This window comes from Prionailurus viverrinus, chromosome B4, assembly GCF_022837055.1.
Source record: "Prionailurus viverrinus isolate Anna chromosome B4, UM_Priviv_1.0, whole genome shotgun sequence".
Taxonomy (NCBI): domain Eukaryota; kingdom Metazoa; phylum Chordata; class Mammalia; order Carnivora; family Felidae; genus Prionailurus; species Prionailurus viverrinus.
The window spans coordinates 34,363,998-34,378,519 of record NC_062567.1 but is presented as its reverse complement, the minus strand read 5'-3'; the positions used below and the strand labels follow the sequence as shown (position 1 = coordinate 34,378,519).

Below are 14,522 nucleotides of genomic sequence, written 5' to 3'. Positions count from 1 at the left end.
CTATCTAAATGAGACTACCTTTGATCTGAATTCCAAACCAAAAACTATCATATGCCATGTATATCTGTATCAATTGTCAGTGACATCGTACCATTCCATTACATGGAAATAAGTAATGGAAAAGAATAATGAAAAGAACATTAGAAGTCCAGTGCCAGAGCTGGAATCCAGGTCTCTTTGTTTTTACTAAATGTGTGATCTAAGCAAGTTTCTACCTCTCTGACCCTTAATTTCTTCACGTGTAGAATGGGCTCAATACTTGCCCATCTATCCTTTCCTCTCCCCTTCAGGATTATGGTGAGGATCAAATGAGATCACAGATAGAAAAACATCATATAAACTGCAACCTGCTATGAGGTATTAATATATGAACATGGACTCTCTTGCCTACCCCAGTCTGCTTCTATTTAACCTTTCCCTTTTATTCTCCCCTCCTCCCCTATTTAACCCTTCCCGTGCTTCTTTTTTCAACCACTATATTTTCTTCTGCCTTCTCTTTTGGGCCTTTCAACAGTGGGAGTCTGGGATAAGGAAGTTGTTCCTTCCTTAGAAGAACTGGTAGTTTTCAGTGCCCTCTTTTCTTTTTAGCAGAAATGGTATTTACTTTTTCCCCCCCAGATATCATATAAAATCTTAATAAAGAAAACCAAAAAGCAGAACTACTTTTGGCTTAATGGAAAAAAAGTAGGATAGCCACAGTACTACCCACTCAGCCATCCCCATCCTGGCATTTGTGGTACCTCCAAAGAACCAAGGCATTCTAAAAATGTTAAAGCCATGGCTTAAGCTTTAAATTCTTGCCTCCATGATATGCAGGAATCTGTCTTCAGAGGGTGGGTGTGTGGCCTGCAAAATCCGCCAAATGTGTTGAGTCTCATCCAGAGATACTTCTAGGAGATCCCCAACCATCATAAGTTCTTCCAGCTGGGCTTTAGCGCCAGGTGACAACTCCAACACTGGAGGTTCCAAACTCCGGGGCACCAAAGGGCTCTTCCGAGGTTGTTTCCTGGGGGTACTAGAACCTTTCCAATAAAACAAAAGACAAAACAAAAAAATGAAAACTATCAACAAACTGTAATGTTTCCAAAGTAAATATTTAGGGGAATGGTTCCTCCTCCTCTAATACTTTAGACATCTGAATTCACTGCATCAATATTAAAGTTAGAATAAAATTTTCAAAAAATACAAAACAAAAAAAGATCTCGAATTCTAATGCCCACTCTCAAAAATTAGCTAAGAATAAAAATCTGGATCCTTACTGATTCTTTACTCTGTGACTGAAGTGGAAAGGGAATGTGAAAGAATCTCTTAATCCATTCTCTCTGTTTTAGAGGGGACCAAAAGATTAGTAAGCACATGAGCTGCCCTATATAAATAAGGTGCTATCCTCCTAATAAACCAACGATAATATGCTGTTCCATAAAATCCTAAACGAAGAAACACCCTTTACTTCCCAGACGTGTGACCTAATGATATATTTTCAATGGGGGAAAGGAAAGTGGACATACAAGAGCAATTATCTACCAAAGAAAGGAAGAACTTTCTAACAAAGCTTTCCAAAACAAGAATGAATACTCTTAAAAAGCAACAAGTTCCTCAACAACTGGTAATGAACAAATAGAGGCCTATTAGAGATTTTATATTAATGAAAGATGGAACTAGAGAGCCTCTAAAGTTCTTCTTATTAGGACTCAATAATTCAGAGCAAGTTTTTTCAGGTTACCACCTAGTAACATAAAATGCAAACAGGGTGTAGCTTTTCCTAACCAAAATTGCATTTTCAGGTTTTACTAGCATTTCATGGCTAGGATATACATTTAAGAGAGATTCACAGTCTTGATTAATACAATTTTTTTTCTCACTGGTTTCAGGCCTATCTTCTCCACATTGCTTTAAAGGTAATACCTTGAGAACAACTCTTAGAAGCAGAAGAATAAGCATGTTCTGCACAGAATGAAGGTGCTGTCCACATGTGAGTGACCACCTCTTCAGACTTAATGGGAATTTCTTCATCACAAAAAAGATTGGGTTCTAGACTACTGGAGGACTTCACACTGGCTGTGTCCTGAGGAAGAAACAAAGAGGGGTATTCAGAATTAGAACCACTTAACTTACCCTGTGACAAAGATCTAAATGCAGCCTTTGTAATATACTAAAAATACAATTGTAAAATTAGATACATAGTATTAAATAGGACAGAAAATGCCCACTGGGAGGAAAAACAGTAATGATTACAGTTTCAAGCCAAAAGGGAATGAGTAAAGCTCAAAAATAATCCACAGAGACAATAAACCTCAAGAAAATTACTATTAGGGGAGCCTGGGTGGCTCAATCAGGTAAGTATCCAACTTCGGCTCAGGTCATGATCTCACAGTTCATGGGTTCAATCCCACGTTGGGCCCTGTGCTGACAGCTCAGAGCCTGGAGCCTGCTTCGAATTCTGTTTCTCCCTCTCTCTCTGCCCCTCCCCTGCTCGTGCTCCATGTCTCTCTCTCAAACATTAAAAAAAAAAAAAAAAAAAAAAAAAAAAAGGTACTATTAAATAATCTACTTTCTACAGTCTACAACTCATAAAAACTCCTATACCAAGTTAGACAATCTTGATACTTAAAATGGACTTAGGAGGGGAAGAAAGGTTTAGACATGGTGTCTTAAGGACACAAATCATTTGGGGCGCCTGGGTGGCGCAGTTGGTTAAGCGTCCGACTTCAGCCAGGTCACGATCTCGCAGTCCGGGAGTTCGAGCCCCGCGTCAGGCTCTGGGCTAATGGCTCAGAGCCTGGAGCCTGTTTCCGATTCTGTGTCTCCCTCTCTCTCTGCCCCTCCCACGTTCATGCTCTGTCTCTCTCTGTCCCCAAAATAAATAAAAACGTTGAAAAAAAAAATTAAAAAAAAAAAAAAAGGACACAAATCATTTAATCCAGGAGGCACCTGGGTGGCTCAGTCAGGGGTCCAACTTGATTTTGGCTCAGGCCATGATCTCATGGTTTGTGGGATCGAGCCTCGCATTGACTTATAGCATGGAGCCTGCTTGGGATTCTCTCTCTTGCTCTCTCTCTCTCTGCCCCTCCCCTGCTGGTGATCACTCATGTTCTCTCTCTCTCTCTCTCTCTCTCAAAATAAATAAATAAACTTAAAAAAACATTTAATCCTCTCTAAAGGTTTTCAAACCTAGAAGCTTATCAATTGCTCTTACAACAAAAAGCCTCACTGACAACATTCAAATTATATACTTCTGACAGCTCTAGTTGGTTCTCAGATTCCCCTGTAGTTTGTTTCCAGAAGCTCACATGTACAGCTTTAATGAACAATCAGGAAGACAGAAATCACAGGTATTTCAGCAAGGATAATTTAATAAAATGAACTGGTTAGATGTATATTAAAGGCTGAAAAGGCAAAATGGAAACACCAAGCTAACACCAAGAGAGAGTTGCCAACCCTAGAGCTTGAGGTAACAAAGCTCAGAGAAGGAGCCCTGTGGAGTTGGGACCCATACCTCTGAGAAGGAAGTGCTGGCCAGTTAGTTCTGCTATCTCTAATGGAACATGATGTGGTTGGTTTCAGGGATGTGAAAAAAAACAACCACAAATTGGAACCAGTTCCTGATGCCAGAGTAAAAAAAGAAGGGGAAAAAAAGCATGCAATTCAGATGACACAAATGGAGGCTAAAACAGGGGAAAGATCATGTCCCTTCTTACTGTCCAGGCCTTTTAATATTCTCTAATGTCCTCTTATTGGCAGAAGGAAGGCAGTAGGCAAAAAACAAATGTGTAGAGCAGGAGTTGGTTGGCATATTGCAACCCAGTTGGCAGCTCACTTTTTGTATGGAGTAAGAACTAAGAATAGTCTATATTTTTAAAGAGTTGTGGGGGGAAAAAAAGAATATGCAATAAAGACCACATGTGGCTTACAAAGCCTAAAGTATTTACTAAGCTTTATGTGTGTTATTTATCTAGTTGTATATTAATGTGTGTTAATATATACACATTACAGAAAAAGTTTAGCAACCCCTAGTGTAGAGTTCCATCCCCAGCATCACAAAGCAGAGTACAGAAGAGTGAGTTAGGAGATGAAAGACCACAGGGGTGCCTGGGGGGCTCAGTCTGTTAAGCATCCGACTCTTGATTTCAACTCAGGTCATGATCTCATAGGTTCGTGGGTTCGAGCTCCACACTGGGCTCTGTGCTGACAGTGCAGACCCTGCTTGGGATTCTCTCTCTTCCTCTCTCTCGGCCCCTCCTTCTCTCTCTCAAAATAAATAAATAAATTTAAAAACAAAAAGGAGATGAGAGACCACAGCTTAAAGACTAGCACAACACCTGCCTGATTCTCTTTGTACAGTGGACAAGAGGAAGATCATGAGACTATCCTTAATTAAATAGGACACTTAAAAGGTTTTATAAGAGAATTCTAAAAGACAATGTCACTCACTGAGAATTTAGGAATAGTTTAGTCATCTTCCCTATTCAAAAATTTAATTTCTAAAAACCATCAGATGAAAGAATACTTTAGTGCACCCCTGCTTTAGTTCCCAGATGCTTCTTCTCACTGACTAGAATTGTCTTTCCTGACTTTGATTCTACTCATTTCATTATAACTCATACACGGAACTTTCTGTTAAGATTTCAAAATGGAAAGGACAGTGATCAGAAAATAATGATGGAGGGGCACCTGGGTGGCTCAGTCAGTTAGGCATCTGACTTCGGCTCAGGTCATGATATTGCGGTTCATGAGTTTGAGCCCACATCAGGCTCTGTGCTGACGGCTTGGAGCCTGGAGCCTGCTTCTGATTCTGTGTCTCCCTCTCTCTCTGCCCCTTCCCTGCTCATGGTCTATCTGTGTGTGTGTCTCTCTCAAAAACTAAACACTAAAGCAATGTTTTTAATTTAAAAAAAAAAAAGGAAAACAATGATGGAAAATAATTATAGCTAAAAAGAGGTTTTTAAAAAAATTACTTCCCCAAGGTGATGCATGAAATGTGAATATGTACAATACTGACTTAGGTAAGATAAAGACACATTGTTAGCCCTCGAACAATCACTGAAAACAAACAAAAAGAGGTGTAAGGCAAGAAGTCAATAATGGAAATGAAATGAAACATTAAATTTTTTTTTAATTAACCCAAAGGCGGCATGAAAAGTGGAACACAGGAACAAAAACAAGAGATTAATAAAAAATCAGCAAGATGATCAACTTAAACACAATCATGTCAACAACTATGTTAAATAAAAAATGGACTAAAAAAAAAAAATAGACTAAACACTACCAATGAAAAGACAGAGATTGTAATATACTTTAAAAACAAAACACAAAAAACAAGACTTAACTCTGTATTTTATGAATGCATATATATGTAGAATTACAGTCCAGAAAGGACCCTCTATATATATGCTATCTACAAGAGACATATTTTAAATACAAAAAAATTGAGTCTTTCCACCAAAGCTCAAGCCATCCAAGGATTAAAAAGGAGCACCTGCGTGGCTCAGTCGGTTAAGCATCCAACTTCAGCTCAGGTTACAATCTCGCGGTTTATGAGTTCGAGCCCTACATTGCACTCTGTGCTGACAGCTCAGAGCCTGGAGCCTGCTTTGGATTGTGTTCCCTCTCTCTCTGCCCCTTCCCCACTCACGGTCTCTCTCTCTTTCTCAAAAATAAATAGATAAACGTTAAAAAAAAAAAAGGTGGGGCGCCTGGGTGGCTCAGTCGGTTAGGCGCCCCACTTCAGCTCAGGTCATGATCTCATGGTTTGTGGGTTCGAGCTCCACATCAGGCTCTGTGCTGACAGCTCAAAGCCTGGAGCCTGTTTCAGATTCTGTGTCTCCCTCTCTCTCTGCCTCTCCCCTGTTCATGTGCTATCTCTGTCTCAAAAATAAATAAACATTAAAAAAATTATTTAAAAAAAAAGGGGAGAGTTAGAAAAGAGGGGCACTTGGGTGGCTCAGTCAGTTAAGCATCCAACTCTTGATTTCGCCTCAGGTCATGATCTCACAGTCATGAGATCGAGCCCATGTCGGGTTCTGTGCTGATAGCACTGAGCCTGCTTGGGATTCTCTCTACAACCTCCCATGCTTGCGTACTCTCTCTTAAAGTAAATAAACTTAAGGGGAAAAAAAAAAAGGAATTAATCACGTGAATATGCAAAGGTTATGCCAGACACAAACACAAAAGATCCATGACAAATTTTGCTTCATTAAATATATATTTTCCTAAGTAATGATTTTCTTAAATTGCTACTCAGTGATTCAGTGGTGATTACAGGATATTACATGCAAATGAAGTAATCCAATAATGCAAAGCACAAATTAGATGCTATGATAACTAAGATCAAATGACTGATTTTAGTTTTCTTTTTTTTTTTTTAATTTTTTTTTTTAACGTTTATTTATTTTTGGGACAGAGAGAGATAGAGCATGAACGGGGGAGGGGCAGAGAGAGAGGGAGACACAGAATCGGAAGCAGGCTCCAGGCTCTGAGCCATCAGCCCAGAGCCTGACGCGGGGCTCGAACTCCCGGACTGCGAGATCGTGACCTGAGCTGAAGTCGGACGCTTAACCGACTGAGCCACCCAGGCGCCCCAATTTTAGTTTTCTATGTAATTACCTACTCTTCTTCCTCAACTATTAAGAGGCTCTCCCTCAAGCAAAGATACTAAATTTAAATTATTTTAAAGATGAATTCATAGTCACAAATCACCAAGCTAATTGTAAATAAATTGGCAAATAAAAATTTAATTACACAGGAAGTGTTTCTTCCATGAGAAAATACTCAAGAGTTTAATTTTTTTTTAATGCAGAGATACCTACATCAAGGTGAATGTGACCTTGAAAATTACCCCAAATCTTGCCACCTACCATTCTTCTATTTTTCTACATTGTCAAATGTATCGCCAACACTATAAATTCATGATTCATATTGTAAGTCTTCCCTACCAAAGAAGAGCCCATAAGCTAACACCACTGTAGAAATTTTGCAAAAAAGACTAGTCTGTACAACCATATCAAACCACAGGTTTGATCCCTAGCCTTAAAATCATCTAGTACTTTTGATGTTTTGTTTTCATAGGTTACCAATCTGCTTCCAAACAAAGTCTACCCCATTCAGCAATTCTAGAGCACTGGTTGATACTTAATGTGCTAGAAAGATAACAACCCAGTTATCAAAGGCCTCCAAGCTATGGTAAACTGGCAATTCTAGTACTAACTTCTTTGTGGCATGGGCCACATTCCCTTTCATCTGCTCCTAGTCAACCTATACAACTTCATAAGCAAAGAATGTCATTAACTTCAGAGAAACGAGGTGCTCAGAACCTTAACAAGCTAATTCAAGTTTCAACTTTGCTCAAGTCTTTAATTCCTAAAACTAAAAATTCTCTCATTAAAACGTCCCCAAGATGCATTTTTATCTTGAGAAAAATATTTTCCAACAGATCATTTATAAGCATCTATGATGGATAGTTTTAATTTTATATCCTATGATTTTTTTTAAATTTTCTTTTAATGTTTTTATTTATTTTTGAGAGAGAGAGAGACAGAGAGAAACAGAGCATGAGCAGAGGAGGGTCAAAGAGTGGGAGACACAGAACCCAAAGCAGGATCCAGGCTCCGAGCTGTCAGCACAGAGCCCGCCACAGGGCTTGAACTCACAAGCTGTGAGATCAGAGCTGAAGTCTGATGCTTAACCGACTGAGCCACCTAGGTGCCCCTATCCTATGACTTTAAAGTTGATGATATTAATGCTCTAAGAATGAAGTGACCTACCTGATTTACACACTGAAAGGACAAACAAAAGACAGCTATGGCGTAGGGGGGGAAAAAAGGCACCCTCGCCTTTTCACACATCAGAGTATGAACTCCCTGGTTACAGACATAAATTCTAAACAGTTCAACAAGGCTAATATAAAAAGATCAATGGGTTAACTGTAACCTGGCAGAGTTTCTGCCTAGATCATGATGTTATTACTTGGTAAAAGACAAAGGATTTGGGCCTGACACAAAATAGTAAAAATCCAACACAAAACAAACTTGCCAAAACCAGTGTGGTGTCATTATCAAAATAATCACACTGAGGGCAAATAATTTATTCTAGCTGCAGCTGTGACTCTGCAAATCTGAACCATGGGCCCAAGTATAACTCATCTTTAAATAGGACATTTTGGGGCGCCTGGGTGGCTTGGTCGGTTAAGCATCTGACTTCGGCTCAGGTCATGATCTCACGGTCTGTGAGTTCGAGCCCCGTGTCAGGATCTGTCCTGACAGCTCAGAGCCTGGAGCCTGTTTCAGATTCTGTGTCTCCCTCTCTCTCTGCTCCTCCCCTGTTCATGCTCTGTCTCTGTCTCAAAAATAAATAAACGTCAGGGGCGCCTGGGTGGCTCAGTCGGTTAAGCGTCTGACTTCGGCTCAGGTCATGATCTCACGGTTCATGAGTTCAAGCCCCGCGTCAGGCTCTGTGCTGACGGCTCAGAGCCTGGAGCCTGTTTCAGATTCTGTGTCTCCCTCTCTCTTTCTGACCCTCCCCCGTTCATGCTCTGTCTCTCTGTCTCAAAAATAAATAAACGTTAAAAAAAAATTTTTTTTTAAATATTTAAAAAAGATAAATAAATAAATGTCAAAAAAAATTAAAAAAAAAAAATAGGACATTTTATCTAGCATCACCAGATGAGAGATCAGAGCAAAAAGACTCAAAGCACAGTTAGAATGGGATTCTTAAAACATAACTACACAGACTTTAACAACCCAAAAGGAACGAAATACTGAAATAAACCATAAAAGCTTTTAGTAATCTATATGTATAATGTTTCTAGTCCTTCTAAGCCATAAGGAGTTATAAGGTGAGGAAAATACAGATCTTTCAAAAATTCCATCCTTAAAAAAAAAAAAACTGTTTCCAAAAATAGAAAGAAGAAAGAGAAAGGGAAAGAAAGAAAAAGAGAAAGAAAATTATTTCATCAACCTATATTTTTGAGGGCTTTGAAAAAATGGTAACACCATAAATCCAGTATAAATAGATGACTACTTTCTCTTCCACTTTCAGTGGAAACATCAGTGTTCAACAACTTTTTTTAACAAGCCCAGTGATCGGGTATGCACTCAGAGAGCCTGTCCATTAGTTACCTTCATGTCATAGCCATAGGTCTCCCGAATGTCTTCATCAGAATCTGTTTCTTCATCATCATAGTCCATTGTTTGTCGAGGAGAAGAAGATACACTGCTCACCACCCGGTTAAAAGCAGACTGCTGGAAACTAGGTAGGTGTCCCTAAACAACAAAAAATTCTAAGATGAACAGAGCAACATACTAAATAAACATTGGTAATTAATATGCACCAAAATGTAGGGCTCCTGGGTGATTTAGTTGGTTAAGTGTCTCTTAGTTCCAGCCTCAGGTCATGATCTCACAGTTTGTGGGACTGAGCCCTGCATCAGGCTCCGGGCTGACAGGGCAAAATCTGCTTAGGATTCTCTATCTCCTCTCTACCCATCCCCTGCTTGCTCACTCTCTCTCTCAAAATAAATAAATAAACGTTAATGGGGCGCCTGGGTAGGCCAGTTGGTTAAGAATCCGACTTCAGCTCAGATCATGATCTCATGATTTCTGAATTGAAGCCCTGCACCAGGTTCCATAGTGACAGCTCAGAGCCTAGAACCTGCTTCAGATTCTATGTCTCTCTCCCTGCCCCTCCCCTGGCTCACCTCTGTCTCTCTCTCTCTCTCTCTCTCTCTCTCTCTCTCTCTCTCAAAAATAAACATTTAAAAAATAATAAATTAAAAATTAAATAAAAAATTAAAAAATATCAACAAAATGTAATGAACTTGCTAAGTGGTCAATAAAGTTCAACAGTTAGTACAGATTAAATTATTTGGTTATGATGCCAAGGTCCATCTCAATGATATTTCCAGGTACTAGTTCACTAAAATTACCTAGATATATATCTGAAGAAAATTCTACAGTTATATATAGAAAGGTGTTATTGATAACATGGCTACTGGCAACTTACTGTTATTTTCCTCATCAGCCAGTAACATATATTTGATTTACTATTTATACAGTGACAAATATAATCCCATGAAATAAAAAAAGAAAGTAAATCCTAAACTTGCCTGTAAGTCTGGATTGGCAGCTGCTTTCTGGAGTTCTGCACTGATGATCTTTTCAGTTTTTTCTCGAGCTGCCTGTTCCACCATACGCTGGCTCAACACGGACAGTTTGGCTAGGGCAGAGGACAGTTCATCCGTGGCTAGAGCCTGCCGTGCTCTATCTTGCCAACTCATAGCACGTTCTGTCAAACACTGCAGGGCCTCTCCTTCTGGCAAACGTACAGGTAACTTCTGAAGGGATACCAGGAGTGATAGAATAGTCTCTAGCCTTGGCCTTCGAGACCGCATACAAAGAGGGCAAAGGAATTTTACTTCTTTAGCCTGCCAGCTAGATCCTTTTTTTTGGGAACCTGATTTAGGAAGGGGAACACAGCTGTTATGGAACCAGTCTTTGCAGAGCTCACACTGTAGCATAAACCCACTGGCTGTCTTGCGACAAATACAAAATTTTACTTCTTCTATGCGGTCCACCATTGTCATCTTGGCTAGGTTGGCTGCTCTGAGGGAATGCATGGCTTCGATCTCTTTTTGCTCCCGTTCTTTGAAAACCGCCACCTGTATACAACGAACATTTAATTAAAAAGAGTCATGGCAAAATACTCCAAAAATGACAAATCCTCAAAGCTGAGGGATCATCTCCACATTGTGCCCTCATTGTAACAAACCACTGTCCTTTTAAAAAAAAAAAAATCAGTTGTCAATCATTTCCCATAATTTGGGTACATTCTTCATTTGTGAAATGAGCAGATTGCTACCATATTTGACAGTGTATATCAGTAGAGTACTTTGAATTTTTCTATAGGGTGCAATAGGAAAGATAATATGCCCTGGAGTCAGGCAACGTGGGCATGAAGCCTGGCTCTTGGACATCTAGACTAATGATCTGGGCACAACTTTTATGAATCTCAGTTTTCTGAAAAATGAGAATACCAACCAATCTCATTTTGTTGTTTTGAGGATTAAGTAAGATAATACATGAAAGTGCCTAATTTGGTATCTTGCCCAAGGTAAGTAGTCAATAAATATTCCTTCCCTGGGGGATTTCTATACAAATCAACTTTTCTTTCTTTCTAAACAGCTTCTCCAACTCATGTAGAAGTAGAATAACAAAGCGTGATGACCAATTATAACAAGATTTTATGTAACTCACTTTTAAAAAGTAAGTAAAAGCAAACAAAATTTAATTATCATGAACACTGTCAGTACATTTTCTTTTTTAAACTATGGTAGTTTTGAAAAAATTCTTTATTTATTTATTTATTTATTTTAACGTTTATTTATTTTTGAGACAGAGAGAGACACAGCATGAACAGGGGAGGGGCAGAGAGAGAGGGAGACACAGAATCGGAAGCAGGCTCCAGGCTCTGAGCCATCAGCCCAGAGCCTGACGCGGGGCTCGAACTCGAGGACCGCAAGATCGTGACCTGAGCTGAAGTCTGACCCTTAACCGACTGAGCCACCCAGGCGCCCCGAAACAATTCTGAAATAATTTCCAGTCCTATCAATCTGGCAGGATGGACTTGTTAGGCAGATTTGCTAATAAATCATTTCCACTGGCCTCAAACCAAGATCATTTGTAGGCAGAAACAGCCATATCAAGTGACTTAATGTATGTAATTCCCTGCTGTTACATATTGCCCAAACTCATTTTTTATTTCTCTTTACAACCTCAGGCTCCTAGTCATCTTCACACTTTCCTCCTCCTCTCCAAAAATATCTATCATTCTTGGGGTGTCTGGGTGGCTCAGTAGGTTAAGCATATGACTTTGGCGCAGGTCATGATCTCACAGTTCTTGAGTTTGAGCCCTGCTTCAGGTAAGCTCAAGCCCTACTTCGGGTGAGCACAAGCCCCACTTTGAGTGAGCCCCACTTCTCTCTCCCTCTTCCTCTCTCTTTCTTTCGACCCCTTGTGGGATTCTCTCTCTCTCCTTCTCTCTCTGCTCTTCCCTTACTTGTACCCCCCTCTCAAAAAACAAAAACAAAAACACCCATCATTCTAATTAGCTACAAATATTTTCAGCGCTCACTATACTATGAATGCTACAAAGAGAAGGGAGATATTTTAAATAGTAGCTGGAATCATTAAATGGATAAAGGGACACCTGGGTGGCACAGTCTGTTAAGCGTCTGATGCTTAATCTCCGCTCAAGTCATGATCTCACTGTTTGTGGGTTCAAGCCCCACATTGGGCTCTGCACTGATGTTGCAGAGCCTGCTTGGGATTCTGTCTCTCCTTCTCTCTGACCCTCTCCCGTTTGTGCATGTGCTCTCTCTCTCTCTCAAAATAAATGAACTTAAAAAAATTAAATAGATACAATTCCTTTTAAAAGCACAGTACTAAATGCTATTAAACTCTAACCCAGTAATCCTATTCCTAAGAGTCAAGTATAGGAAAATAATCTGAAAAAAGGAAAAGGCTTTACAAAGAAGTTCACTTTATATTATCCATAATAGTAAATACTTAGAACAATCAAAATATTTGATGTATCAGAGAACTGTTCAGCAAATCATGGACAATTTGAAGGAATGTTAGACAACTATTAAAACAATAATAACGAACAGAGATATGGAAAAGACAATTTTAGGTAGGGAGCAAAATGATAAACTTTGATTACAAATACAAAAAATGATCCCAGAATGCAAGCTATATTACAAACCTGTAATCATCAAGACAGTATGGTACTGGCACAAGAACAGACACTCAGATCAACGGAACAGAACACAGAACCCACAAATGGACCTACAAACGTATGGCCAACTAATCTTTGACAAAGCAGGAAAGAATATTCAATGGAGTAAAGACAGTCTCTTCAGCAAGTGGTGCTGGGAAAACTGGACAGCGACATGCAGAAAAACGAACCTGGACCACTTTCTTATACCATACACAAAAATAAACTCAAAATGGATGAAAGACCTAAATGCAAGACAGAAAGCCATCAAAATCCTAGAGGAGAAAGCAGACGAAAACCTCTTTGACCTTGGCCAAAGCAACTTCTTACTCAATACGTCTCTGGAGACAAGGGGAAAAAAGGTAAAAATGAACTATTGGGACCTCATCAAAATAAAAAGCTTCTGGGGTGCCTGGGTGGCTCAGTTGGTTAAGCGTCTGACTTCGGCTCAGGTCATGATCTTGCAGTTTGTGGGTTCGAGCCCCGTGTCGGGCTCTATGATGATGGCTTGGAGCCTGGAGCCTGCTTCAGATTCTGTGTCTCTCTCTGTCTCTGACCCGTCCCCTGCTCATGCTCTGTATGTATCTCTCTCTCTCTCTCTCAAAAATAAATAAACATTAAAAACAATTTTTTTAATAAAAAAATAAAAATAAAAAAGAGCTTCTGCACAGCGAAGGAAACAATCAGCAAAACTAAAAGGCAACCAAGGGGATAGAAGATATTTGCAAATGACACATCAGATAAAGGCTTAGTAGCCAAAATCTATGAAGAACTTATCAAACTCAACACCCAAAGAGCAAATAGTCCAATGAAGAAATGGGCAAAAGACATGAATAGACACTTCTCCACTTCTCCAAAGACATACAAATGGCCATCCGACACATGAAAAAATGCTCAACATCACTCATCATCAGGGAAATACAAATCAAAACCACAATGAGATAACAGCTCACACCTGTCAGAATGGCTAAAATTAACAACTCAGGCAACATGTTGGTGAGGATGCAGAGAGAGGCTCTCTTTTGTGCTGCTGGTGGGAAGGCAAACTGTGCAGCCACTCTGAGAAACAGTATGGAGGTTCCTCAAAAATTAAAAATAGAACTACCCTACAACCCAGCAATTGCACTACTAGGTATTTATCCAAGGGACACAGGTGTGCTGTTTCAAAGGGGAACATGCACCCCAATGTTTATAGCAGCACTATCAACAATAGCCAAAGTATGGAAAGAGCCTAAATGTCCATCGATGGATGAATGGATAAAGAAGATGTGGTATATATGTATGTAATGTAATATTACTCGGCAATCAAAAAGAATGAAATCTTGCCATTTGCAACTTCATGGATAGAACTAGAGGGTATCACGCTAAGTGAAATTAGTCAGAGAAAGACAAATATCATAGGACTTCACTCATTATGAGGACTTTAAGATACAAAACAGGGGCGCCTGGGTGGCGCAGTCGGTTAAGCGTCCAACTTCAGCCAGGTCACGATCTCGCGGTCCGGGAGTTCGAGCCCTGCGTCAGGCTCTGGGCTGATGGCTCAGAGCCTGGAGCCTGTTTCCGATTCTGTGTCTCCCTCTCTCTCTGCCCCTCCCCCATTCGTGCTCTGTCTCTCTCTGTCCCAAAAATAAATAAACGTTGAAAAAAAAAAATTAAAAAAAAAAAAAAAAGATACAAAACAGATGAACATAAGGGAAGGGAAGCAAAAATAATATAAAAACGGGGGGTGGGGGGCACAAAAACGTAAGAGACTCTTA

At 39.7% G+C, this 14,522-nt stretch overlaps 1 protein-coding gene across 1 annotated transcript in view; it reads right to left on the bottom strand.

Annotated features, from left to right (window-relative positions):
* Nucleotides 1-14,522, bottom strand: part of KDM5A (lysine demethylase 5A) — a 97,509-nt gene that overhangs the window by 12,613 nt on the left and 70,374 nt on the right. The window contains exons 23-26 of the mRNA XM_047865909.1: nt 10,100-10,651; nt 9,114-9,257; nt 1,906-2,065; nt 802-1,022 (exon numbers count right to left, since the gene is read on the bottom strand). Of these exons, the coding sequence (XP_047721865.1) occupies nt 802-1,022; nt 1,906-2,065; nt 9,114-9,257; nt 10,100-10,651 (1,077 nt within the window). The remainder of the gene's footprint in view (nt 1-801; nt 1,023-1,905; nt 2,066-9,113; nt 9,258-10,099; nt 10,652-14,522) is intronic.